The sequence below is a fragment of the Balaenoptera borealis genome (assembly GCF_965194805.1).
Source record: "Balaenoptera borealis genome assembly, chromosome: 17".
Lineage (NCBI taxonomy): Eukaryota > Metazoa > Chordata > Mammalia > Artiodactyla > Balaenopteridae > Balaenoptera > Balaenoptera borealis.
The window spans coordinates 66,018,292-66,046,271 of record NC_138876.1 but is presented as its reverse complement, the minus strand read 5'-3'; the positions used below and the strand labels follow the sequence as shown (position 1 = coordinate 66,046,271).

Sequence of the window (27,980 nt, the reverse complement as noted above, 5' to 3'; positions counted from 1 at the left end):
CAGCATTAAATACTGGGGACTTCTCCATCCCTGTTAAACTTGCTCTTGTCATTATGTCATTACATGATAAGTATCAAGAAGTATGTATTTTAGTAAATCGCTTGTTAGTAAATAATATTTTATACAAATGAAACCAAAGGCATTTCATATATAGGCATACCTTGTTTTATTGTGCTTCTCAGATATTGCATTTTTTAAAACAAATTGAAGGTTCGTGGCAACCCTGAATCGAATAAGTCTACAGTGCCATTTTTCCAATGGCATCTGCTCACTTTGTATGTCTGTGTCACGTTTTGGTAATTCTCACAATATTTCAAACTTTTTCATTATTATTCTATTTGTTAAGGTGATCTGTGATCTTTGATGTTACTACTCGCCAAAGGCTCAGATGATGGTTAGCTTTTTTTGGCAATAAAGTATTTTTCAATTAAGGTATATACATTGTTTTTTAAGAAATAATGCTATTGCGCACTTAACAGACTTCAGCATAGTGTAAACATAACTTTCATATGCACTGGGAAACCAAAACTTTCTTGTTACTTGCTTTATTTTGGTGGTCTGGAACCGAACCCAAATACCTCTGAAGTTTGCCTGTAGTTTAAATCTTGAGATTCAATTCTCCAAAGAAAGTATCCTGAATTTAAAATTTGTTTCAGAAACGAAAAGGGCTTCGCTTTTACAGCACGGTCTTTGGCATCGACAGACTCTCCATCGAAGCTGAGTTCTGGATGAGAAGCTGAGATTTGGCTCTGACTGCAGCCCAGATCCTGCAACAAGGCACTTTGCCTCTGGTCCATTGATTTTCCAATCATAAAATAAGGAGACTAATATTTCTCTGTGTGTGTGTGGCGGGGAGGGGCATGGGGGAGGGCGGGAATCATAGCATTCGTAATAAATCTATACCTTCCATAATCTATACCTCTGCCTTCTACTCCAAACAAAAGAAAATACATGCTGTAGGGAAAAAAAAAAAAAAAGTAGTAAGTTTACTTCAATTAAACCTGAAGTTGGACTCCAAAATTATTTTAGTCAACTTCAGGCTTTAAGCCTTGGAAATAATTTTGGATATTAATGATGGTAGAATGTCCATCATTAAAGCAATTGTTTCATTCATTGGTGCCAAAATTTCACTTCATGGAGATTATAAGATTTAAAGGAACTTGTGCTGACCTAGAATGAACATTTGATTGATGCTTTTCAATTAACTGAAGAAAATGTCTTCTATTTCAAAAAAAAGGTATTTTTAGGGAATTCCCTGGCGGTCCAGTGGTTAGGACTCTGCGCTTCCACTGCAGGGGGCACGGGTTCGATCCCTGGTCAGGGAACCAAGATCCCGCATGCCGAGCAGCGCGGCCAAAAAACAAAAACGAAAAAGAAAGTATTTTTAGCAGAACTGTTGGTTTCGCATAACAAAATGCTTACTAAATCTCAAACAACTTGTCCTGTGGAAAATTATTTGTGACAATTTGCTTGAACTTATTATTTCAGAATGTATGGAATAATGCATGGGAAATGTATGTGTGAGTGTACATAGATCTGTAGACGTTTTTTAAAGAAAGAAGTTTTTAAGGGATTACAGAATAGAAAGAAAGAATGCAAGACTCAAATCGTGGGTACCCTTAAATGACAACTTACCAATAAATGGACCACTAAAATGTAGTAAGTTTAGTGCAAACAGATGAACACTGTGTCCAATGGGCCACCTACTGAATGAGGAGACTCCAGGTGACAGATTGAGGACAGAAAACCACAGGAGACTTTAGGGTGGGTCCTTAACTTAGTAAAAATGAAAATAAAGGCACTGTGTTTCTTGAGAACTGGCCCCCAAATTTCCTTTCTCTACTTCAGAGTGTGGCAATGACATATGTTCAGGAACTTTGGCCAAAGAGTTTTTAAAGAATTATGAAGCGTTGGGCATGACTTGCTAGTATTTAGCATGTTTACAAACACACTTTGAAATACTTATATCACGATCTATATAAAAATAAAACTGTGAACAGCTGGGCAGGAACATTGTTCTACTCGCCGAACTTTTTTCCAAGTTCCTTGACATCGAGGATTGCCAATTGCTTGCCAGTGGAGGGTCTGATTTCTGAAATGATAGTTTGAAAATGTGAGTTATGCTAAAGCATACCAAAGAAAATTCTAATTTACAGAATTATAAATTGAGGCTTGTTGTTTTTTGGGTTTTTTTAGAAAATGATCACACCTTGAGTCTTGAAGTGTATTACAAATTGAATTTTTTTAAAGAATGATCACAAAACTGAGCTTCCCTTCTTCAGGTTCTGTCACAACAAATTTCCAATTAATCCCTATTTGAGAACACCCCCTGTGGAGATTGTAGTTTGAGGTTCCTGCATTCGTGTCTCTCACTTGCTCTGAGTATATGAAGCGCTACGTAAGGGAAGATGGCTTTCTGTTTTGCGTACATTTAAATTAGAGGGGTCTGGCCTTCCTGCCTGTGGATGCGACTGGGTAAGCATCGTTGACATCTGCCCCCTCCATTGCTGTCATGTCTAAGTCAGAGTCACCCAAAGAGCCCGAACAGCTGTGGAAGCTCTTCTTCGGAGGTTTGAGCTTTGAAACAACCGATGAGAGTCTGAGGAGCCACTCTGAGCAGTGGGGAACGCTCACAGATTGTGTGGTAATGAGGGATCCAAACACCAAGCGCTCCAGAGGCTTCGGGCTTGTCACATATGCCGCTGTGGTGGAGGTGGATGCAGCCATGAACGCAAGGCCACACGAGGTGGATGGAAGAGTTGGGGAACCAAAGAGGGCCGTCTCAAGAGAAGATTCTCGAAGACCTGGTGCCCACTTCACTGTGAAAAAGATTTTTGTTGGTGGCATTAAGGAAGACACTGAAGAACATCACCTGAGAGATTATTTTGAACAGTATGGGAAAATTGAAGTGATTGAAATCACAACTGACAGAGGCAGTGGCAAAAAGAGAGGCTTTGCTTTCGTAACCTTTGATGACCATGACTCCGCAGACAAGATTGCCATTCAGAAATACCACACTGTGAATGGCCACAACTGTGAAGTAAGGAAAGCCCTACCGAAGCAAGAGATGGCTAGCGCCTCATCCAGCCAAGGAGGTCGAAGTGGTTCTGGAAACTTTGGTGGTGGTCGTGGAGGGGGTTTTGGTGGGAATGACAGCTTTGGTCGTGGAGGAGACTTCAGTGGTCGAGGTGGCTTTGGTAGCAGCCGTGGTGGTGGGGGATATGGTGGCAGTGGAAATGGCTATAATGGGTTTGGTAATGATGGAAGCAATTTTGGAGGTGGTGGAAACTACAATGATTTTGGCAGTTACAACAGTCTTCAAATTTTGGACCCATGAAAGGAGGGAACTTTGGAGGCAGAAGTTCTCCCCTATGGTGGTGGAGGCCAATACTTTGCCGAACCATGAAACCAAGGTGGCTGTGGCGGTTCCAGCAGCAGCAGGAGCTATGGCAGGGGCAGAAGGTTTTGATTACTGCCAGGAAACAGCTTTGCAGGAGAGGAGAGCCAGAGAAGTGACAGGGGAGCTGCAGTTTACAACAGATTTGTGAACTCAGCCAAGCACAGTGGTGGCAGGGCCTAGCTGCTACAAAGAAGACATATTTTAGACAATACTCATGTGTATGGGCAAAAAAACTCGAGGACTGTATTTGTGACTAATTGTATAACAGGTTATTTTAGTTTCTGTTCTGTGGAAAGTGTAAAGCATTCCAACAAAGGGTTTTAATGTAGATTTTTTTTTTCTTTTTTGCACCCATGCTGTTGATTGCTAAATGTAATAGTCTAATCATGACGCTTGAATAAATGTGTCTTTTTTTTAAATGTGCTGTGTAACGTTAGTCTACTCTGAAGCCATTTTGGTAAACTACCCCAACAGTGCGAAGTTAGAATTCCTTCAGGGTGATGCCAGGTTCCGTTCAAAATTTATTTACAACCTGCTTTGGTGGAGAAGCTATTGTCTTCCGAAACCTTGGTGTAGTTGAACTGACAGTTACTGTGTTGTGACCTGGAGTTCACCATGAAAAGGGTCACCCAAGCAAAGTCATGGAGTTTTTTGGTTATTAATATGATTATTGGCACATCCTATGCAATATATCTAAATTGAATTATGGTACCAGATAAAGTTATAGATGGGAATGAAGCTCGTGTATCATCCATTATCATGTGTAATCAATAAACGATTTAATACCCTCTTAAAAAAATAAATAAATAAATTAGAGGGGTCTGAACCCAACGATCCCTTGAAATCCTTTCCAGCTCTTTGATTCCATAATGAAAAATGGGAGCAGTGAAAAGAAAAAAGCCATATTATTGAAATTATTATTTTTAAAGTCACTGGAATTTCAGCCAGGGTTGAAGGTGCTTTACAGGTACAAATTAAATGATAATATTCATTTAAAGTTAAAATATGGATGAGGTAGTCAGGAAAATATTAAGTCTAAATATTAAGTTTCTATTTCATGTGAATTCCTTACCCACTTTACTGTTCGTATGTGTACTCAATACAGAGGCTGTTGGGCACAGGAGACTAATAAACATAAATTCAAGTTATTAAATATTAAAATATACTATGGGAATAATGATTAACTGGGAAGGTCCATATTTTTCTTTCAAATCTGTATTTTTCCCAGTTCTGTCTGACATATTTAAAACCATAACCCATGCCCATCACAAATTCTACCCTTCTTTTGGTTATGAATAGTGTTATCGGATTTAACTAGTAGATAAGTACAGGACTGGCATGGATTTTTAGGGTGGTAAAATGTTTTCAAGGGTCAATTCTTTTGGACAATCTGTAGATTTCTGTGATATGATGATTTACAAGAAATATATGTTTGGTCATTCAAATGACCAAAATATATTTATCATGTATATTTGGTCTTTGTCCACCGTTCCTGGCTGACAGTTCCCAAAGCCGTTGGAATTTCCTAAATGTTGAGAGTGATGCAAATGTCTTGTTTATGTGAATGAGGTGATTTTTGGAAGCATCTGAAGTTGAGGGTTGGTTGCCTGGAGAACTAACCAGGTGGTTAGAGGGTTGGAACTTTCAGTCCCACCTCCCATCCCCAACCTCCAGGGAGGGGAGAGGGGCCGGAGGTTGAATCAATCAATAGCCAATGATTTAATCAATGATGTCTACATAACGAGGCCTCCATAAAAGCCAAAAGGATAGGGTTCAGAGGGCTTCTAGGTTGGTGAACACGTGGAGATGTGGGGAGAATGACACCCCTTCCCACACCCTGTGCATCTCTCCCATCTGGCTGTTCCTGAGTTATATCCTTTTACAATAAACTGGTCCTCTAGTAAGTAAATGTATCTCTGAGTTCTGTGAGCCACTCTAGCAAATTAATCAAACCTGAGGAGGAGGTCATGGAAATCTCCGATTTATAGCCAGTTGGTCAGAAGCACAGGTAATAGCCTGAGCTTGAGAATGGGATTTGAAGGGGGGTGCGGAAGGGAACGGTCCTGTAGGACTGAGCCCTTCACCTTGTGGAGTCTGAGGCCATCTCTGGGTAGATAGTGTCAGAACTGAGCTAAATTGTTGGATGCCCAGCTGGTGTCCCACGAATTGCTTTGTGTTGTGCGAGGAGAACCCCCCTACCCCCCACACTGGGAACTGGGGGCTCCAAACACCAAAAGAGTTTCTGACCCTGCAGAGCTGGGCACGCGGCTACTATCTCAGTCATGATGTTATGACTACCCCACTGAGCAGTGATTCTGAAATTTTGCTGTGGATATGAATCACCTGGGCAGGGTTCAGCAGACTGTGACCCATGGGCCAAATCCAGCCCACCCCCTTGTGTAGCCTATGAGTTAAGAATGATGTTTATTTATGATCCAGCAATTCCACTCCTGGGTATATATTCAAACAAAATGAAAACACTAATTCGAAAAGATACATGCACCCCAATTTTCATAGCAGCATTATTTACAATAGCCAAGACATGGAAGCAACCTGTTTATCAATGGTTGAAATGGATATGTGGTATATATATACCACTACTCAGACATAGAAAGAATGAAATTCTGCCATTTACAATAACATGGGTGGACCTGGAGGGTATTATGCTTAGTGAGGTAAGTCAGACAGAGGAAGACAAATACTGTATGTTATCACTTATATGTGGAACCTAAGAAAATAAAACAAACTAGTGAATATAACAAAAAAGAAACAGACTCACAGATATAGGGAACAAACTAGTGGTTACCAGGTGGGGAGAGGGATGGGGGGAGGGGCAACCAGGGGGAGGGGATTAAGAGGTACAAACTACTGTGTGTAAAATAAATAAGCCACAGGGATATATTGTTCAGCACAGGGAATACAGTTAATATTTTGTAATAACTATAAATGGAGTATAATCTGTAAAAATTTTGAATCACTACGTTGTATACCTGAAACTAATATAATATTGTAAGTCAACTATACCTCAATGAAAAAAATAGTAATAGAAAAGAATGATTTTTATGTTTTTAAAGAGTTGAAAGAAAATCAAAAGGGTATTTCATGATACATGAAAATTATATAAAATGGAAATTTTAGTGTCCATTAATACAGTATTATCAGAGCAAAGACAAGCTCATTGGTTTACATAGTGTCTACGGCTGCTACTGCGCAGGTCTTCAGTAGTCACTTGTGAGCTTGGCCTGAACCCCAATATCCAAATTCACTCACGCATCTCTGATACACAGCCTCTAAGTCCCAGACTATGAACTGGGTCCTGGACTCTGGAATTGCCAGATGGAATGTTCTCCTCACTGTTTTGATTCCCCAAATCATGCCTTGATCTGCTACATCCTGGTCTGCTGTTCGGGACACGGAGAGGACAGATCTCCCCAAATTGAGTACCAAGAAAAATCCTGCAACCAGTTTCCCCCCCCCTTACCCGTCAGAGTCCAGGCCGTCTCCAGAACATCGAAGGCTCGCAGAGTTCATAGCTGGAGGCTGACAATCCACACACACCGTGTAGCCCTCTCGGAGATACTGCATCCATCGGGTCAGGGGCCGGTTTTCCGTGGCGCAGTGGGGAGTCAATGACTCTGTCTTGAACTCCATACAGTATCTAGAGCCAAAAAAAAAGGAGCAATGTCACTTGCTGTTAATTAGAAATGGCCTAACGCTGGAGAAAGGCTTAGGAAGCCTGGAACCCCCGAGGACATGGGACAGCCTGGAGAAGGTAGGGTGTTGTATGGTCACAGGTCATAGAATGCCTTGTCAAGTTTCTCATTCGCTGAACTATGATGTCTGACTGACAACTGAACGTATCTGCTGTTTTTCAGTCCATGGTTGAATTAGCTAGTCAACACGAATTTGCAGAAACTTGTTTCGTATTCTGTCTAGTCTGACCACGAAATTGTGTCTAAAAGCACATTTCAGCAGGAAAATTGCCCTTGATAACTTTGCTGAGATTTTAATGAATTACAGAAATTGAACAAGACCTTGCTTGAGCCTGAGAACATGTGAGCCCCAGGAGGGCTAGTCCTGGATTTCCAGGCCAGCACTTGGTGTTTTTCTGCCCCACAAACATTCCTGGGGCCTTCCCTATTCTCTCCACCTGGCTCACCTGCATGATCTGGGCTAATGAGATGAGTTTTGACTTGAAGTCAAGCATCAAAGTTACACTGGGCATCACAGATAAAAGGACATGGGAAGCTGAGACATGTTTTTCTGTAACAGACTAGTGTCACCTTATACTGAGCTGCAGGAAACACTCTATTATGTGACTAGACTCTAAAAGCTCTGGGGGCGCATCCAGACATGGATGAATATTTTAGAGTCTTGTACTTAAAAGCAACACAATTTTGCAGTTCTTCAGGGAAACAAAACAATGTGGCATTTTAGGTCCTAACTATGCTAAAATGGGCTATTTTTTTAAAAAATCCATACAATTATGAGCTGTAAAAAGTTAGATGGGAAGTGTCTGGAGAACCTGCTTCAAAGAAGATCTTTAATGACGGTAAGTTTTATTTATTAGGTACCTTAAGGTATTAAGGTAGGAAATTCTATTGATGTAGCTTCAGTCAATTTCAGACAGCTTAACCCTGACATCTTTTCAATGATATTTTCTCATTAAATTCTCATAGCAACCCACGGGATAGGAATTAATATTCTCATTTTACAAGAAGGAAAAACTGAGGAGCAGTGAGAGGTAGTGAGGGGATTAGAACATGCAGTGCGTCTGGCGTCTCTATTCTGACCGCAGAAGGGGGGATTTCTAATGAGGTCAGAGGTTCCTCCCAGCCTGAGCCATTAGGTCTTGATAAAGTCCTCAGGGCTCAGGTGGAGGCCACATTCAAATTCACCAGATGGAGGCGGTGCTGGAGTCTACAGTCCCCTAAGGACTATAAGATGAGAGGCCTTAGTGGGATTGACAAAATAGTATCATCTCATTTTTATACAGCATGTTTCTTCTTAGGGATCAGACCTCAGAAACAAATCTTTTTTAAACATAAAACAGGGAAAGGACAAGTACTTCTGAGTTCTGTGATAAAGAGTCACATTTGTCAATGAACGAATAACAGAAGAAAACCCATGTAGCAAGTTACCTTTGTGGGCTGAGTTGACCGCCCAACCGGAAAAACATAAGTAAAAAAAACAGCAAGTTACCCAGGATCCTCTGTGTCTGTGGACCACTGCGGGGAGGCCGCTTGTCTTGTTCGCTCCTTGTTGAACGCAGAGGTAGTTATAAAGGCAGGGACTGGAAAAGGAGAATGACCTTGAACATGTGAAACCTGAAGTACCCAGAGCGACATTTCCCAAACTTGGTTTCAAACCCGTCTAAAGCCTTCCATCCTTAAATCTATGGGACACCATCAAGGAGTGAAAGGAGGTGAAGTCAGAGTGCCCAGAAACGAATTCCATAAAGCTCTGTGCAGTGCAGTTGGGTAGGGAAGGGAACAGCAGGCTTTAGATAAGCACGCTTGTCTGCAGTGATAACACCGCGTGGAAAGGCAGGAGAGGGGCCAGGAAGCACAGCCCAGAGGGAATAATAAAAAGATGGGCAGGGTTGGGGGAAAAAAGTAAGGTACTAGAGAAAGGGAGAGGATTGTTTTTTAATGGAAAGAAGAGAAACAGAGAAGAAAAGGGAAAGATAGAAAGAATAAAGGAAAAGGAGAGAGAGAAGGAAGGAAGGAAGGTAAGAGAGAAAAGGGGGTAAAAGGAGAAAAAAAAAAAAGACAACCAGAGAGAGGAAATAAGAAAGGGAAAAAACAAAAGGAGGAAAGGGTCAATGCTCCCAGGTGTTCTGATAACCACAGCCTGGAAGTTTCACCATCAACCATATAGCCCAGGGTGTGACCACCAGGTGCCGGCCAGCCTAGCACTCTCTCCACACCAAACTCAGAGAAGAAAGGTCCTAAAGCATCTCTCCTTGCCCCTCTCCCCACTCCCACCTCTGACACTCTGGGTGGGAGAAAAGAAAACAGCCAGAAATTCTTCCCTCCCACCTCTGCTCTCTTATTTTGTTTGTCTACCTCCTATTTCATCTCTAAGTCTGGGGGGACATCTGTTGCTCTGTGTAGCACCTGGAGATAACCTCTTGATTCCACCCTGCTGTCAATTCAAGAAAGACAGGGTTTTGCCTTGTTCATCACGGGAGCCCTCACACATTTACATGCTCAATAAATATGTATGCGAGGAATGAATGGGTCGATGAAGGAATGAATGAATGAATGAATGAATGAAATTGCCACCAAGGTTCACGGGTCCTACTTCCCTGAGGTCTTCTGTTCTATACTGAGCCTTGCAGCTGAGATGGCTCAACCATCCTTCTTAGCTCCCCTTTCAGAAACTGGACCATCCCAGGAAGGGGAGATACCAGCTCAGGTTGACTTCTGCGATGCCCATCATCAACAAGAGCACGATGGCGTGTGGGTACCAGCAGCAAAATAGAGGTTTCAAGCCTGCATGTTCATCTTGCTAAGCTCCTTCCTGCCACAAGATGGCAGCCTTAATTCTTCTTTAGATTTTCTGAATGAGGAGTCATTTTTCTACTGCATGGGAATATAAGACAAGCGTAGCCACTTGATCCTAAGAGTCGCAGGCACCGCTTTTGTCCCGTGTGTCTGAGCACCTAATCTCTGCAGTCTGAACGCTACCCACATCTAGTGTAAACTATAGACTCCCAGCCGAGTGGCTCTTCCTCGCTGTGCTAACATGTTTGTTTTCCAAAGAGAACATGCCATTCTTTCTAAATGTGACTGTAGCTTTTGAACTTCCAAAATCCACGGACGGAATCAAAAAGGACAAGTGAATGCATGTACGTTAAGATCCTTCTCTGTTTCTCTTAGACCTAATTATCAGAAACACAAACAGCGAAAGGCTTTTCATTTTCTCACGTATTGTTTTCATTTCTGTTGTTCTGACACATTTATAGGCTTATTCACTAAGTGAAGAATGCGTTTACTGCTACATCCACGTAGCATTATATCATTATATATCATTATATCATTATATTGTATTTTCAGGATGTGTTTCTTTAGTGCAAAACATTTGTCTGAGCTCCTAATTTGTACTGCAGGTATTATTACAAAAGTTCAAAGGCAATGCACTTAATGTGTAGCTCGGGGGGTGGGTTGGAAACTTGGTTAGGAAGTAGAGGGCAAGTGTATGACTATAGCTTCTGATACAAAATCTGAAGAAGAAGTTCTAAGATATTAAAAATAAAAGCTAAAACAGTGATGCACCTCTAAGTTTCCAGGCATGATGCTAAGTGTTTTTCATGTGTTAGCTCATTGAATTCTCATAACCCCGCTCTGAGATAGACCCTATTATTTCCCCATTTCACAGATGAGGAAACTGTGGCCCAGAGAGGTTAAGAAACGTGTTCAAGGCTCATGTCTAAATGTGGCAGGCTGCCTCTATTGCAATGCAGATGACAAAGTTTCACTCTTTTAAGTGTCAATATGGCAGCATATTACCGATGAATTGCTTAAATTCGGCTGTGTTTTCCCTTTCTGTGTCTGATCGCTGCCCTTAATGCGGAGTGAGATTTGAGAGAGGAGAGAGGGAGATGGTAGCCCTGACCCCCGGATTTCCCTCGGGCATGGGGGAGGGGCGGGAAGTGTGGTCCAGGAGGTGGGGGAGGGCTCATGGTGGGCGCAGATGAACGCCTGGAGCTGCATGGCACCTTGTACGTGTGTAGCCTGCTCGTTTACAAAGTGCTTTCACGTCGTATGTTACCGATCTTCACCAAAGCTTTGTCAAGAGGTGTTCTGAGCAGGTTTTCTCATCAGAAGACTGAGGCTCATCGAGGTTAAGTGAAGGGAAAATAAATAGTAAATGACCAAGCCGGAGCCCCAGTACAGGCACTAGCTTCTTTAAGACTTACTATCCATGCCCAGTGTCAAGCCTCTGTGGTTATGACCCATCACAGAAGCAAGCCAGTAACCCTGGACCTTGTCTCCTTTGTGTCCTGCCTCCTCCAGCCCGGGCTTGGTTTGGTGGCACATTCTATTGAGGGGGGCATCCTTCCCTCTGGCAAGAGTCTAAAGTAAACAAGCCAGATCTCCTGGCGAGCTCTGAACCAGCACCACTTTTCAACATCCCCCACAAATTCAATTTTTCATTACTTAAGAGCAGTAAGTAATTTAGAAATGATTTTTGCCTCCAGCCCCGCTTTCGCCTCTGTGTGGAAGCACGTAACCGGTGCCCCAGGACAAAGGCTCTCAATAAACGCCAGCTCCCCCTCCTTTCCCCTTCCTGGCAACAATATTCAATGTAATAGATTCTTTGTTAACAGACTATTTGCCAGCTTTTCTGGCATCCCATCAACCTACCACTGTTCACTTTTACAACAACTTCCACTTCTGAAACTGTGGCACTGCACATACTTACTTCGAACATGAAAGTAAATTAAATTTGCTTTGAGAATTTCATAAAGCCCTCTGACACAATGGGGTGTCACAAAAGCAGGCTTAGAACCACCAGTCTGTAGATATGGTGTAGAAGACGACAGAATGAAAATTTGACAAATAACACCAGCCTGGAAGTATACGGTTCATGATAATGCACAGCAATCTCGCAAGAGGAAAACGCATATAAACAATTGTCAGTATGGGCAACAAATATATAATACGGGTTTTTGCATTTGTTTTTATGATAGAAATAGACTCATGATACGCGTTAAATGAAACAGAAAGAATGCAATGGCTACTTGATCATTAATAAGAGTGTCTCAGTGATCATGTTTCATTCACTGGCCTTGCACGGCCTTTATATTTCTACTTAGTTACCAGATTCTGTAACTGCGAGTTTAAAATATACTACTACTACTAATATATGAATATTAATGATTTACAATATCAATATTAATTTGCAATATAATAATAATAATAACTAATGATAACACTTAACAGCAAAACACTATCAAGTGGGGGAAAACCCACAGGATTTAGAGCCATGAGATACAGTTTTAAATTCTGGTCCCTTTACAAATGCTGTCATCTCACTGAGCTCCAATGTCTTCATGTGTAAACCAAGAATGATGACACTGTCCTACCTCCATGACAGGCAGAATAATGGCCCCTCCCCAAGATGTCCATGTCCTAATCCCCAGAAGCTGTGAATATGTTATGTTACAAGGCAAAGAGGAATTCAAGTTGTTACTCAGTTGACCTTAAAATAGGGAGATTATCCTGGATTATCCAGATGGGCTGAATGTAAGCACAAGGGTCCTTCAAAGAGTTAGAAGATGTTATCGTGGAAGAAAGGCACAGAAAGATGCAATGTTTCTGGCTGTGAAGATGGAGGAAGGGGGCCATGGGAAAAGGAAGCTTCTGGATGATGGAAAATGGAAAGAAACTGATTCTCTCCCAGAGCCATCAGAAAGGAATTCAGCCTCACCTACACCTTGATTTGAGCCCAGTGAGACCTGTCTGACTTCTGACTATAAAACTCTAAGATAATACGTTTGTGTTGTTTAAGTCACTAAGTTTGTGATAATTTGTTACCTCCAGCTTTCTGAGGTATTGACAAAAGGTAATACAACCACACCCAGCGTGTGTTCCTCTAGAACATGTTTTCCTGTGAGTGAATCTCTTCATTTTAGTGTCCTTCACCATTTTGGTAGGCTGAGAATTTCACAGTTTATCAAGTCCTGGTTCCATGAGGATTAAAAATATTATTTCAGTTCTTCCTGAAATAATAAAGATCAGAATGAAAATAAATGAAATAGAGACTAAAAACTGTAGAATATATCAATGAAACTAAGAGCAGGTTCTTTGAAAAGATAAACAAAATTGACAAATCTTTAGCTAGACTCACCAAGGAAAAAAAGAGGACTCAGATAAATAAAATCAGAAATGAAAAAGGAGAAGTTACAACTAATACCACAGAAATACGAAGGATCATAAGAGACTATTATGAATAATTATACACCAACAAATTGGACAACCTAGAAGAAATGAATAAATTCCTAGAAACGTGCAAGACTGAATCACGAAGAAATAGAGAATCTGAATAGACTGATTACTGGTAGGGAAATTGAAACAGTAATAAAAGAATCTCCCAAAAAACAAAAGCCCAGGACCAGACAGCTTCACCGGAGAATTCTACAAAACATTCAAAAACATTTAATAACCTTCTCAAACTTTTCCAAAAAGTTGAAGAGCAGGAAAACCTTCCAAACAAATTTTATGAAGCTTGCGTTACCCTGATACCAAAACCAGACAAGGACACTACAAAAAAAGAAAATTACAGGCCAATACCCTTGATGAACATAGATGCAAAAATCCTCAACAAAATATTAACAAACTGAATCCAACTATACATTAAAAGGATCATACACCACAATCAAGTGGGATTTATTCCAGGGATGCAAGGATGGTTACATTGATTTGCAAATCAATCAACGTGATACATTTACAAAATGAAGGATAAAAATCATATGATCATCTCAAAAGTTGCAGAAAAAGCATTTGACAAAATTCAACATACATTTATGTTGTTGATGTCAACAAACTGGGAATAGCAGGAACGTACCTCAACATAATAGAGGCCTTATATGACAAACCCACAGCTAACATACTCAATGGTGAAAAGCTGAAAACTTTTCTTCTAAGAGAGGAGTAAGACAAGGATGGGCACTCTTGCCACTTTTATTCAACATAGTATTGGAAGTCCTACCCACAGCAATTAGGCAAGAAAAAAGAAATAAAAGGCATCCAAATTGAAAAGGAAGAAATAAAACTGCTACTATTTGCAAATGACATGATACTATATAGAGAGAACCCTAAAGCCTCCACCAAAAAACTGTTAGAACTAATAAAAGAATTTGGTTTCTCATAGGAACAAACTATGAGAAAGAGAAATTAACAGAACAATCCCATTTACACTTGCATGGAAAAGAATAAAATACCTAGGAATAAATTTAACCAGGAGGTGAAAGGCCACTACTTTGAAAACTATAAGACACTGATGAAAGAAATTGAAGAAAATACAAATAAATGGAAGATACGCATTTTCATGCTTCCTGTTCCCTTTCCTGCGACCTGCATCATCCCGCTCTGAAGAGATCCAGGGCTGGGCATCCTGGTGCCACAGTGAAGATTCACAGGTGCTGCAGGAATACGGTCTAGCAGCCAATCCCTATAACTGAACGGTGCAGTTGCTTTTTCTGATAGATCTGCTATAGGCTGTGACAGCCATCCAAAAAATCAATAATGTCCCACAGCGACTTCCTCCTTCAGCCTTTCTGTAGTGTTTCTGCAGAGTGCCTGAGCTGAATGAGAGCTCGTTCTGTGACCGTTGCTGTGAGCCCTAAATTATTTCCCTGCGAGCTTAACTCAACTGCCGTATCCATGAAGGGCCTCTGCCCTGGCCCTGCCACTACCCACTCCACTCCCCAAGAGATCTTTTCAAATCACAGATCTGATCACATTGGCACCTGCAGAAAACACCCCAGCGGTTTTCCACGGCTCTTAAGAGAAAGGCCAGAATCCTAAACAGGGACCCCAAGGCCCTGCATCCGGGGGGTGTCAGCCCAGACGCCTCCCTCTCTGCTCCCCACACACTGGCCTTCCTTCAGCTGCTCAAATGGGCCTTGTGCCTCCCCCGTGTTATATAAATCAGCCAAAGATGGGCCCTAGGTTGTTTATTTCCTCACAGCAGGCTGAGACCTGTTAGCCTCAAAACCTACTGGCACCAAACTCAAAATTTTATACATCCAATTTGTTTTAAAAATAGCCAAACAAGCAGATTTTTAGTCATTTAGGTCCTGCCTGTTTTGCATACCCTGTGAAATTACACCCAACATCTGCCGGCCATTGATAAGGTAAAGCCTTATGGTTATAAGACCCCAAGCCGTCATGGCACCTGACCTCTGAAGCCCTCTCACCCAGAGACTCCAGTCCATGCTGCTTGGCTAACATCACCTAGACACACAAGCTCCTGGCAGATTCCTCTCTTCCCCTTCTGGATGGGGGTCGCCACATCATAGCCTCTGGACATCCCCTCTCACGCAACCCCGTAAGGCTGTTGCGTGCTACTGATTCTCGTGGTCATGCGTTTTTCCTAATCAGTCCCCATATCCCTCAAACGCCCTACACCTGACTGTCTGGTTCGCCACACTGGTCTCTCTGCCTAGCTAGCTCTGCATTTCTCAGCCTCATCTCCGCATCCTCAGGGAAGTCGCTCCCCTCCTGGCCTCTGGGGATCCCCTCCTCCACCAAGGCCAGGGGGAACCTGCTTACGACACACACTCACAGCTCCCTACACCTCTCCCTTGTTCAGTACCTGTGGCACCAAACTGAAGCTGTAATTTTCTGGGATTAGTTTCCTAGGATTATCTGCTTATCATCTCCCCCTCCCACTAGACTGTGATCTACCTGACAGCAGACTGCATGTCTACTTTTTTCCCCGTTGTAACTGGCACTCAGCCCAGTGCCTGGCATCGAGTAGACTCTCAATAAATATTTGTGTGTGGAAGGAAAAAAGGGAAAAAATGGCTTAGTGAGGGTCACGCTGACATGGAATTTTCCAGGTTCCTATGAAAAACATGTGATCTTTGCTACCCTGAGAAATCAGTGTTTTGCTCTCTCAGATTCAATCCCGATTAACACCCCTGTTTTGGCCTTTTTGTTTATTTCTGTTTGAGTTGCCTGTGGCTCCTGACTCGTGATCAAGCCGACTCCTGGTCTCCTGGGCCACTCCACGACCAGAACAATCTTCCCAAATCATAAATCTGATCACATCAGCTCCAGTCCAGTCGGCTTGAGAGGAGAGGCAGGTGTTTTAATCATTTTGTCATCCTTTCGGAATTTCTATTTTTTCTACTATTTTCACACGTATGCAAGCACTCGTGATTCAACAGGAATGACCTTGAAAGGTGAAACAGGGTTATCCTTACTGGACACATCCTAGCCTGAGTGAAATATTCTCATCCTACCTAAAGTCCTTTGTGGTCAGCTTGACTGAGTTTGCTCAGAAACCACAACGCACGTCCGTTACACCGGGCGCACGCACAGCGGCAAGGGGCCACGGCCGGGTTATAACTGGGAGGGGGCGGGAGGAGGTGTGAGGAGACCTTCACACAGCTGGCGTATAATTCCTTGATCAAGTATTTCCTGAGCTTCCTATCTCCTCTGGGCAGACTGGCCCATCCCATTCCCTGCAGCTCATGGAACTTTCCCGGCCTGGCACGTGGCCTTCTACGAGACCGGACGGGACGAAGGGATGGAAAGTCACCAAAGACCCCAGGGGCAGCGATCGGGGAAAGCGCAGTACCGAAGGCGTGCCCGCAGTCCTGGCCCTGGTGCGTCGCGTAATCCAGGCAGCCGGCTCTCTCCTCCAGGGCCGGGCAGGGCTCGCCGCCGTTCCGGGGCTCCTGCCGCACCGCGCGCCTCCGCACGCGGGCCGTGGGCCTGCACTGGTCCGCACAACCGCTCCAGGGGCTCCACTCCCCCACGATGCACGGGCGAGCTGAAAAACAGCACGACGGGACGCACACCTGAGCAAACCCAGCGCCTGCCAGGCCGGTCCCGCCAACGCACACAGTCAAGTTCAGCCCGCGTACACCGCGCCTGGACCCGGCCCTGGGTCAGGAGGAACACCCCAAGTTGACACTGATGCCACCCGCCCTGATGGTGAACCGATAAATGGGTATCTCTCAGAGGCAGGCGGATGTTCCAGGATCATGAAGATGGGTCTGAGCCAGGACACACCCGAGTAAAAGAGACTGATGCCTTCAGGGTACTTCCTCTTACTCCCTGGGCTTAGATCAGGGTCTTTGCTCTTGTTTTCCTTTGATTGTAACTTTATCCTCCTCTGGCCAGAACGTTTTTATGGTAACAGTAATACACATTCATTGTAGAAAACATAAAGGAAAAAAAAAATTATAAAAAAGAAAAGGTGTTTCTCCCACCAATCACTTCTCCCACCAATCATCCCATCACTTACCCAGGTCAGTTCTTATCAGGAAATGTGCCTCCATAAAACATGACTTAGGCCGCACCAAGGACCCCTATCCAGTAGGTTTCTCCTGGGGGCTCTAGTCTCATCCTCCATGGCTCAGAGACTCATGTACTGTAAGAGGCGAAGTTTAGAGACCAGCAACCAGGGCCCACAGAGGGTAAGAATACCCATGGTCAGGCATGAAGGGGCAGAGTCAGGGTGAGAATTTGGCTCTCAATGCTCTGTCCGAGACTGTAAGATCAATGTGGTTGCACATGTAACTTTTTCATTTAAAATCCCAGTGAGTCTTTTAAAAGGACTGTAATGAGCTTTTAAATTAAATTACTTGAGGACTTGAAATTGGATATAAGAAAAGGACAAGGAGACAGAAGATGTACCCTGAACCGGATGCCAAAACTCTTTCTTTCCCACAAAATGTGACCCACTTTTCCCAATCACCCTCATACTTTCCAGTTTCCAGAGTCTTCACCACGAAAACACCTGAACTTCTTTGAAATCTGATTGGACTTCCAACAGTTTGTACCTGAAAAAGCTCATTTTGCCTCTCAGCAAACTCTAGTTTAGGGTTCATGGCGTTTGGAAGCTGTATCATTTGGTAGCACATAACTACACCTGGCATGAAAAGGGTCACATACAACATAAAGCTCGGTCAGTAATCCAAAAATTTCAAACTGCTTTAAAACATGCTTTTATTAATCATCTAAAAACTCATAGGCATCACATGTCAGCTACCTAACGAAGCAAGAATGAGCCACATGAGAGTTGGTTCCCAGTATCTGCCATGCACACATCCTTTGGAAAATCAATAACAGGTCACTTCCTGCTCTTCATCTCTTTTTGACCTTCCCATTTTATTTTCACAGTCCCCTGATTTAATTGGCCCATAGAACCAGAAGGCATTTCAAGAGGCTGCCAGATTAGGAGCTGGTTGAGAAGGACACCTTCTGTCCTTAATTCCTTTAATAACTCTTTCTCCCCCAAATCTCTTCATCCCTGAGTCTAGCTAGTCCTGCCCCGATATGTTGGACTTGAACTACACTTAATAATACACTTAATTCAAAGATTAAACATTTAGACATCACTATAAAATACAACTTTGTGGGATTTCCCTGGTGGTCCAATGGTTAGGACTCCATGCTTCCACCGCAGGGAGCACGGGTTTGATACCTGGTTGGCGAACTAAGATTCTACATGCCGTGTGGCACAGCCAAAAAAAAAAAAAGACAGTTATAGCCTAAGTAGGGAGCACTTTATTTTTTTATTTAAATATTTATTTATTTTAATATTTATTTATTTATTTATTTATTTATTTATGGCTGCATCAGGTCTTAGTTGCAGCGCGTGGGTTTAGTGGCACCCCCTGCATTGTAGGGCTGATTCTTAACCCCTGGACTACCAGGGAAGTCCTGGGAGCACTTTAAAATAAATACAACTTTGCCATGGCTTTAACTCAGAACTTAGTAATATGGCCTTGGGTTCCACCTTATCCATATGGTAAAAGTTGACATGGGAGGATGAATTTAGTCTCTCAGTATTTCTTCAATATTTGTGTCTCATGTCTCATAAATGTTTATTTTATTTGGTTTGACCAATAGGTAAAGTCCTCAAATCACAGAACCATTGAATCAACTGTTGTTCCTATGGGTTAAGGTTTGTCCTTGACAAAATACTATGCCCTGTCTTTCCAATTCATGACTTTAACAGCCTCATAAAAAGAATCGGAAAGTTCTGGGGCCCTGACCAATAACATCTCGGGGACTTTATTGTCAGAGAAAGTGAAAAAAGTTCACATAGAGTTTCACCAGTGGAGAGGGGTTCCACAAAATATTTTGAGTTGGAAGATGAGTCTGAAGTATTTATTCCTATTCTGCACAAAAAATTCTTTTATTAATTAACTTGTGAACTTTTGATTATTTGGATTGCGATTTGTCACAGGTGATGTTTGGTCACGGAGCTTGGGAGAAGTACAGAAACTTCTGACAGATTTATTACCACAAGTCATATATCTCAACTGCATGACACAGATTTCCTTTTGAACTCTTTCGTTAGTGTTCTTGTTCCCTTCCCACTAAAGCTTACCTAACTCACATCTATACTTAGTATATGAAAATATTCTTTCTTCAAATCTGACTTTCTCATCCTTCTTGTTTCCCTGGCTGTCACTGGGGGCTGGCAGACTGTTTCCTAGTGAGGAGAATGACCTCCTGACTCCAAGTTTGCCCCAGCTTCCCTGTGTCTTAATACTTGGGATTTGATGACATCATCCCACCCCTTTTAGGGGAAAGAAGCCCAGATTTAACGGGTGCCTGGAAGAGTGGCAAGCTCTTTTTTTCTCCTTTGTTTCAACTCAACATGACATTCAGGTTGAGTTTCCCCAGAAGCCGACCCTGAGACAAGGATCTGAATGCAAGCAATTTATCTGGGGAGGTGATCCCAGGAAATATAATAAGGGAATGGGGAACAGAGACAGAGAAGAAGACATAGAAGAGAACAGAGGTAGGAAGTAGAGTCCTAAGCTTCTACTTTGGGTCCAGTGGGCACCTCTGGCTCTGGGCTCACAGGGCAGTGAGACAGTGGATAGATCCGGAGCGCAAGGAATCATCAAGCCCTTCTTGGTGTACCAGCTAGTACCCCTTCCTCTGGAGCTTTTTGTTTATCAGACATCCCCTCTACGGCCGCAAGGAGAACAGCCAAGAGTAGAAAAGTAAGTTATGCAGTTCAATAACGAATCTGCACACAAGAGTAGGGTACATTTTTCCATGTCCTAACAAGGATATCCAGTCATATCGAAGTACAATTACCTTAAAAGATGTCCACTAATCTTTTTTTTTTTTTTTTAATGACTTTTTAACCTCCTTCCATGGCTTAAAATCCAACCTCCCTGCATGGCCCACAAAGTCCTGGGTGACCTGCCTGTGCCTGCCCGTTGCTCCCATCCGGAGGCACCCCCAGTGCCCCCTCTGCCCCAGGCTCCGCCCACTCTGGCCTCTTCACCCCTCTTCCACACCCACCCACGCTCTTTCACACTCTGGGGCCTTTGTCTGTGTTTTCCCTCTGCTGGAATGTTCCTCCCACACTGGGCATGGCTGGGTTCGGCTCATCCTTGAGGTCCAGCTGAATTATTTTATTTTCAGGGAGTCCTTTCCTGGCCAGCTTATCTAATTAGACACACACAAACACACGCACACACCCCACAAAATTATTTCCTCTCAGAGCTCTGTGCTCCTTGCCTTCTAACATCTCCATAATTCAAATTACATATTTCTTTATTTTGTTTATTGCCGAGTTTTTTATTTCGTGCCTAGCACTTGGCACTCGGCAGGTGCTCAGTAAATATTTGTCGAATCAGTGAGTGAATGAATGAATGAAATGGCATTGGGTGCGTTCCTCCTCCTTTCTAAATGAAATTCTACATCCAAACAGACTCTGGAAGTAAGGAGCCAAAGCACTGACAGAGGTTCTAGGGTGGGAAGGAAAGCCGGTAGAAGGACAGGGGCAAAGTCAGAAACTCCCAGAGCCAAACACAGAAGACATTCCTAAACTGGGCGAGAGCTGTCTGGGCTCTCCTGGCGATGGCGGCCCCAAAGGGTGTCCACTGGAAGGAACATTGCTTTCCATGCCTTAAGGTCAGGTAGAGCCCAGCTTCTCCTGGCAGTCGCAGTCTGTCAAGGCCTTCTTAATCCATTTATATCTCCTGCCAGTACCACATCTTGAAAGTGACAAGCTCTTTTAATATTAACATCTGTGGCGTGAAGTGGTATTTCCTTTTATTTGAGTCCAATTTCCCTCGCTTGAGAATTTCAGAATATGGTGGAAAAAAAATCTGTGTCTATCTTATCTGTTCCACTGGTGGACTTACTGTTTCACTAGACCCCCTTTTATCTTATCTGTTCCACTGGCGGATTTACTGTTTCAGTAGGCCCCCTTCCCTGCAGCCTCTGGACACATCTTTCTATAGACGTTTCCCCTCTCAGAATTACCACTGGACTTTCCCCATTCCCATCCACAGCCCGGTGAGTGGCGGCAACCAGGACTAAACACACTATTCTCAGTATGTAGGTACCAAAGGGTAATTTAAAAAAAACTTTTGTTTTCTAATGCCTTTCTTGATGATGTCAAATACACACACACACACACACACACACACACACACACACACACACACACACACACGGCAGCAAACTGAGCTGAAAGCCAGGCTCCTTCATTTCCTAAGTAGAGTCTGGATTATTTCTTCTTAATGCTCCTTGCCACCTAAAAGTTGAAGGCCACCCACGATCAAGCGCTTTCGCCCTCACATTGTTAAGTTCTAATCAGGTCTAGTCCTTATCATTCCTAAGGAAATATTCTTTTCACACTTTATCCGCAGCAGTACCATTGATGCGTAACTTCTGTTTCTCGACAATCTATGGAGGAAAAATAAAACCGTCCCTTTATACACACACACACACACACACACACACATCTCAGGGTGACACAATTTGAACTGTATGTCATCTGCCTTTTTCCCTCTCCTTATGTATGTGTACCCCTTTCCCAGGAACCCTGTCACAACTTCTCTGAAAGGCGAATGAGAGCATAAATATTGCCCAAGTGCCTATGGACCCCCTCAAAAAGCACCAATAAAATGATCAAGTATTTGTTTCCTCTTGCAGAAACTATGTTATCTGGCCCCTGGTAGGTTTTTTTTTTTTTTTTTCTTTTGAGACATTAACTGGAAAACTTTATGAAATGGTAACAAGACAGTGACATGAACTGTCACCTTAGAAAAACATAATTTTAGACCCTATGCAAGCCTGGGGGAAAAAAGGGAATCAGAATCAAAAAGATAATGATGCTTTTTCTGGGTAGTAAGTTTCCAGGTAAATTCTTTTCTTCTTTTGTGCATTTCTACACTTTCTGCAACAAACATATATTTTGTGATCAGGAAGGAAATTTTTTTTTTTTTGGCCACGCCGGGTGGCTTGCGGGATCTTAGTTCTCCAACCAGGGATTGAACCCACGCCCTCCGCAGTGAAAGCGCAGAGTCCTAACCACTGGACCGCCAGGGAATTCCCAGAAAATGTTATTTTTAAATAGGACATGTGGCTATGCCTCAGATGGCACTGCCCTATGAAGTCACAGGTAACATCCTCCAGGTGGAAACCAGTGGTCATATTATTTTGGACAAATGTTTGTAAACAACACTGCGATAGCTCTCAGGGGATTGCAAAGAGGAGCGGGACCCATTTTTTCACCCTTGAGGGGCATACAGTTGATGGAGAAAGAAGACTCACTCACTTTACCAGTATTTATGTGGAGCTTACCCTGCAAAGTCCACAGCTTCTCATAAAGGCTAGTTTCTCCGAGGCAGTGAAAACGTAATGTTTAAATGTGTGGGCTCTGGACCCAGAGCTCCTGGGTTCAAATCTCACTTTATCACTTAATAGCTGTGTGACTTTGGACACACTATTTGACCTTTCTGTCCTCTGGTTGCCTCGTCCATAAAGTGAGACCAAAATGAAGAATACTTGGGTGGGTTGTGAGACCTAAGGAAATTGAGAGCTGGGAGGTACCTGGACAGGAGGGAAGGTGCAGAGTAAATGCTGAGTAAGCACGGACAACCTTACCCTCCTGGACTGCACACCCAGGGCTGCAACCAAATCGTGTCCAATTCCTGGCACCAGGCTCTGCTCATTATTTCTGCAGAGACAAAGGCAGGGGAAGCCACACACCGTCTCTCGGGCCACTATGGCTCCAGTAAAGCCTTGGTTTTCTAAGTCATTGTAGACTGTGCCATCCTTTTTGGGGGGTGAGTTTGGGAGTGCATATTTTCCAGCACGGCACCCCTTCTCCCTCCAGATAAGATGTCAGCAGATTTTGGCCAGTTGGTTTCTTGGATTCCCCATAAATCTAGGAGAAGACACTGGGCCATAGAGGCGACTCTATTTTTGTCCTGCTCCACTTGGGTTAATGATTACTCTGTTCTTAAGTTGCTCATCCAAGATCCAATGCAACCTACTGCTTCTACGGTCTTAGAATGCAGACTCTATGAACCCAGCTGATGAGTTAGAGACTGCGTGTTATGAGGCTGATAAGCAAGCCTTCCAGGAAGTTCTTTCAGGGCAGGATAACTCAGATCTGTCCTCTCCTCGGTCTCTCCCCAACCTTGATCAGGCTCAGCCAGTGGAGAATTCTCTATCCTTTATCCTCTGTGGGGTGGGGGGTGGTTATGAAGATACGTTATTGGTGTTGAAACCTATACCATCAACATAATTAGATTTTTCTCAGATGATTAATTTCAGAACTGACTTTTTTGGGCAGTTTAGTAATTCTTCAGATTCAACTTATTTTTATTTTTTACTGAGTAAAAAAATAACTTTCAGACTTCCCTGGTGGCGCGGTTGTTAAGAATCCACCTGCCAATGCAGGGGACACAGGTTCAAGCCCTGGTCCAGGAAGATCCCATTGCCGCGGAGCAACTAAGCCCGTGTGCCACAACTACTGAGCCTGCGCTCTAGAGCCTGCGAGCCACAACTACTGAGCCCACGTGCCACAACTACTGAAGCCCGCGTGCCTAGAGCCCGTGCTCCACAACAAGAGAAGCCGCCGGCGATGAGAAGCCCGCGCATCACAATGAAGAACCGACGCAGCCAAAAATAAATAAATTAAAAACAACAACAACAACAACTTTCTATTTAGGAAAAAAAAAAAGTTCCAGTACGGTCATCTCTTAGCCACACCAGAAAATAATGTGTTTTTCAAGATGAAAAAATCAGAAGGGCTAGAAGTAAGTTCCACTGACACAGTTACACTTTTCATTCACGTTTAATGTCATTTCAGTCAAAACTGCTTCGGGCAGCATCAATAGTTAACCTAACATTAGGTGAGAAGGAAGTGGATTCTAAGAGGCCGAATGGCCCTATGTACATAGAGTAACTGGAGGCTCTGCGCCACTGCACCTTATTGGGTATGATCAATTACAGCTATGAGTTGCCACAAACAGGTGGGGCGGATGGCAACTTGAAAGCAGGCGGCGTGGGTTCAGAGCTCACTCTGCTGCCCACCTGTGGTAACGCTGTGACAGGAGAGCCCTCTGAAAGCCCCAGCTCCTGCGGCTGGAAAACGCTAATAATGCGGGCCCACCTCCCCTGTCCCCAGATCCCCAAGGCTGCACAGTTGTGACACTGGTCCAGGGCTAAGGAGACCAAGCATGTCGGCTCCGTCCTGCCCAACGCTCTCGCCCTCAGCTCTGAGGCCAGAGCAGGCTTGGGCTCGCCAAGTGGGCCACCTTCCAGTTGTCTCTATTTTCTTACTGCCTTCCCGCAAAACTCCAGGCACAGAGAATCTACCAACGAGGAACATTTTCCATCCCGAGTCTGTTTCTGCCTAGGCCTGCGAGAGCCTCTGTTAACTCCCTGGGGAAGGGCGTTTCAGGCTCCTGAAAATGCTCCTTTAAAAATCCTAGCAGGCACCATTTCCTTTTCTGGCTTGGGCTTCTTTGTCCGCAGCTCACAGCCTCTTCCTAGCCACAAAGGTCCTGGGATTTCTTTCTGAGTTCCCCCGGAGATGGTAAGGTCTTCTCTCTTCTACCATTACTTCCCCAATAAATCCTCAGTCTGAATTGATAGGCTCTTTGTTTTAATATCTCTGGACTGAAAATGAGGGTTTTATTTTTGACCAAATAGAGACTTGGAGGATTCTGCAACTCCTCATAGCGCTGTTAGGGCACACGAAAAAGCCGGTTTTCCTCCTGACACTCGCCTATCTAGCTGTGTTCACTGTCTGTCTTGTTCCCCAGGTGAGCCTCAGGGCCTAGCCTAGCGCTGTCACAAAACGCTGATGCCCACAGGATGCTTTCTTCTTAGAACTCCCCTTCCCCTTCTAGAGGCTTCTCCCTCATTCTCTGGGACCAGGCTTGCCCATTACTTCCTCTGGGAAGTCTTCCTTGAATTCCTCTGGTCTTCTGAGTTTTTCCTCTCTGGCTTCCCGGATCCATTATTTTGGCAATGAGCATATTGCAAATGGTTTTGTGTGTGTTTCCCTACTCGACTCTGAACTTCCAGGGGGCAGAGATTGTGTCTTCATTGTTTTTGTATTGCTGTGCTTACCACAGACCGGGGTCCATTATCTGAACTGCAGGAAATTCTGTATTTACCTTTAAAATGTAGGCAGATCCCTTGAGAGAAAAGGTTAGTGAGAGAGGCTGCCATGGTGGAAAGGTTTGAGTGACCCAGGTAACTGAGGCAAACAGGAGTTTAGGGAGGATTCTGCGGGGAGGGAACAGGGGACGCCTGGCCCAAGGGTACTACATTCCCTAAGTAACTGACTCTTCACCTTACTTTAGTAGTAAAGTACCCTGGCCTTGGAGCAGAAGAGGGAAAGAAGCTTATCAAAAAAGATCAGTATTCTCAGGTAAATCATTAGCTTTCAATCAAGATTTTAAAAATCTTAATGTTTTTCAACTGTGTTCTTTCAGCAGCAGGCCTGGGTGACCGTCCTGCGGTGGGCTGGTGGCCTCTCCCGGCAGAAAAGAGGTGGAAGGGGTGCTAGTCTCCCCCAGGCCTCCGGTTTCCCGGGGAATGACACAGCCCTGCAGGTTACCAGGAAGACGCTGAGGATCCCACAACACTGGGCTCCTTGAGGTCAAACCCTAATGTATGTGTGGCTTTTGGGGTGATGTGATTATCAGGGAGCAGGGCTGCTTTTATTTCCAGAGCTGACTTTTCTCAGGTACACCTTGTTTTTCAGGACTATACTCACCATGTCTTCCTTTACCTTTTAATTTAATTAAATCAGCATTTGTTGAGCCTATACCAGGGGCTGTGATATTGTGGGAGATTTAAAGATGAAAAAGATTGACCCTAAAGGAAAACCGGCAAGATTAAAACATACTAGGAACTTTGGGATAAAAATCTTTATCATGCTATATGGATAAAATTGAATTCAACCAATATATGGAACACCTCCTAGGAGGAAGGGGCTGTGCTACACGCTGGAGTGCAGGTGAGGACAACTGTGGTCCTCCAGGAACTTGTTCTCCAGAAGAAAGTACCCTCCCAGGACAAGGCCTTGGCGCCAAATGGGATAATTACACGTTCCCCACCTCATCACCCCTCTCCAGGGTTAACAGAATGCACGCGGCGGAACCCGGCACAGGGGCGTGCCTCTGGAACCTGTCAGCTCCATCTCTCCAGGTGGGAGGTGGCCCTACCAAGTCGCAGCTCCCAAGCGGAGGGATTCATTCGGCCAAGGTGGCAGCGCCCTTCCAGACAGCAGGGCTCCAGCGCCTTCCACCCAGGCTCTGGTGGGAAGGGGGGCATTGGAGCCGTAGGTCTAGATGGAGAGGACTGGGAGATCCCTAGATGGAGGGGGCTGGGGACCCTAGGATGGAGAGTCTGGGGTGCACCTAGAGAAGGGGGTGCTGGAGGACCCTGGATGGAGGCGCCTAGGGTGGGCCGGGATAGACGGCACCGGGACACCTTGCTGCCGGGCTGCGGTCTCTGGTGCGGGACCCTGTGCCCCTCCGCTCCGGGCGAACGGCCCGTTGCCCACCCTCGGGCCCACCACTCACCTGGGCACGCCCTGGAGTAGTCGAAGCAGCAGTCCCCGGTGAGGCGGCAGGCTTGGTCGCAGAAGCACGTCCCGTAGACCCTGTCCTGCCTCCAGCCGTGCGCGAAGCAGGCGGGGTCCCGGCCGGGGCAGCAGCGCCCCGCGTCTGCGCAACCGGCCAGGGCCCCGGGCCACAGCCGCGCCAGCGCGCACAGCGCCATCCACAGGGTCCTCATGGCACGCGCTCCGCACAACTTCGGGGCGAGTGCTGGGCTTCTCGGAGAGCGCCGGCCCCGGAGCAGCCCGGCCTGGCCCTGCCCCGCGCCGGCCCCCGCCCTTCCCGCCGCCCCTCCCCAGCCCTGGCGGCGCGCCCGTCCGGAGCCGGGCTGGGAGGGCGCCTGAGCCCAGGGCGCCCGCGATCGACGCTCCGGGCCCCGGCCCCCTCCCCGCCGCGACCCCGCCCGGAGGCAGCGGAAGAGCAGGTGCTCTGGGATCCCGGCGGCCCAGCGAGGTGCCGGGCCGCCAGCAGCCCCGTCAGGGCGGCCACCACATCTCCTGGTTCCCAACTCTGCTTCCTGACGTCTGCGGACACGTTAGCCAGCGGGGCACTTTGACTCCAAGGCCAAGAGCCGAATAGCGCTTGATGTGCCCGTGCGGGGCTCAGCCGCACCGTGCGCGCGGGTCACCCAGGCTTCGCCCAGGAAGCCCACGCTGCGCTTTTCCCGGGACGCCAGTCCCCCGCCCCCGGGCCACGCAATCGAGAGCTAAGACTGAAGAAGCATCCTTTATTCCTGCAGCATTTTAGAATGGGATTTTCCTGCCCCAGGAAAATGCCACTTTGCTTCACAGAAGAGGCAATTAATGATACACAGAATATAAACGGTGCTCCGCTTTCTGTTAATGCAGATTTCCCCAAAGAAATTCTGCTTGATGATATTTTAGAAATAATTTCCGCTTTAATCAAGTGCCAGCCCAACTTTCCATAGACATTCTCTTCCATCTTCCTCTCCAAATATATTGTATTTTCTGTACTTTTTTTGTTAAC

The 27,980-nt window shown here is 44.8% G+C and overlaps 2 protein-coding genes and 1 pseudogene across 3 annotated transcripts in view; 1 reads left to right on the top strand and 2 right to left on the bottom strand.

Annotated features, from left to right (window-relative positions):
- Positions 1–27,980, bottom strand: part of LOC309614779 (uncharacterized protein C8orf89) — a 181,828-nt gene that overhangs the window by 17,582 nt on the left and 136,266 nt on the right. The window lies entirely within an intron of this gene.
- SBSPON (somatomedin B and thrombospondin type 1 domain containing) lies at positions 143–27,255 on the bottom strand. Its single transcript, XM_082363616.1, has 5 exons — positions 26,958–27,255; positions 16,718–16,912; positions 8,603–8,693; positions 6,882–7,058; positions 143–2,092 (listed from the first exon to the last, which is right to left on the bottom strand). The coding sequence occupies exons 1-5, from the start codon at positions 27,169–27,171 to the stop codon at positions 1,975–1,977; spliced, it is 795 nt and encodes a 264-aa protein (XP_082219742.1). The 5' UTR covers positions 27,172–27,255; the 3' UTR covers positions 143–1,974.
- On the top strand, positions 2,099–4,188 carry LOC309614766 (heterogeneous nuclear ribonucleoprotein A1 pseudogene; annotated as a pseudogene). Its single transcript has one exon. The product of its transcript is annotated as a heterogeneous nuclear ribonucleoprotein A1 pseudogene (transcript).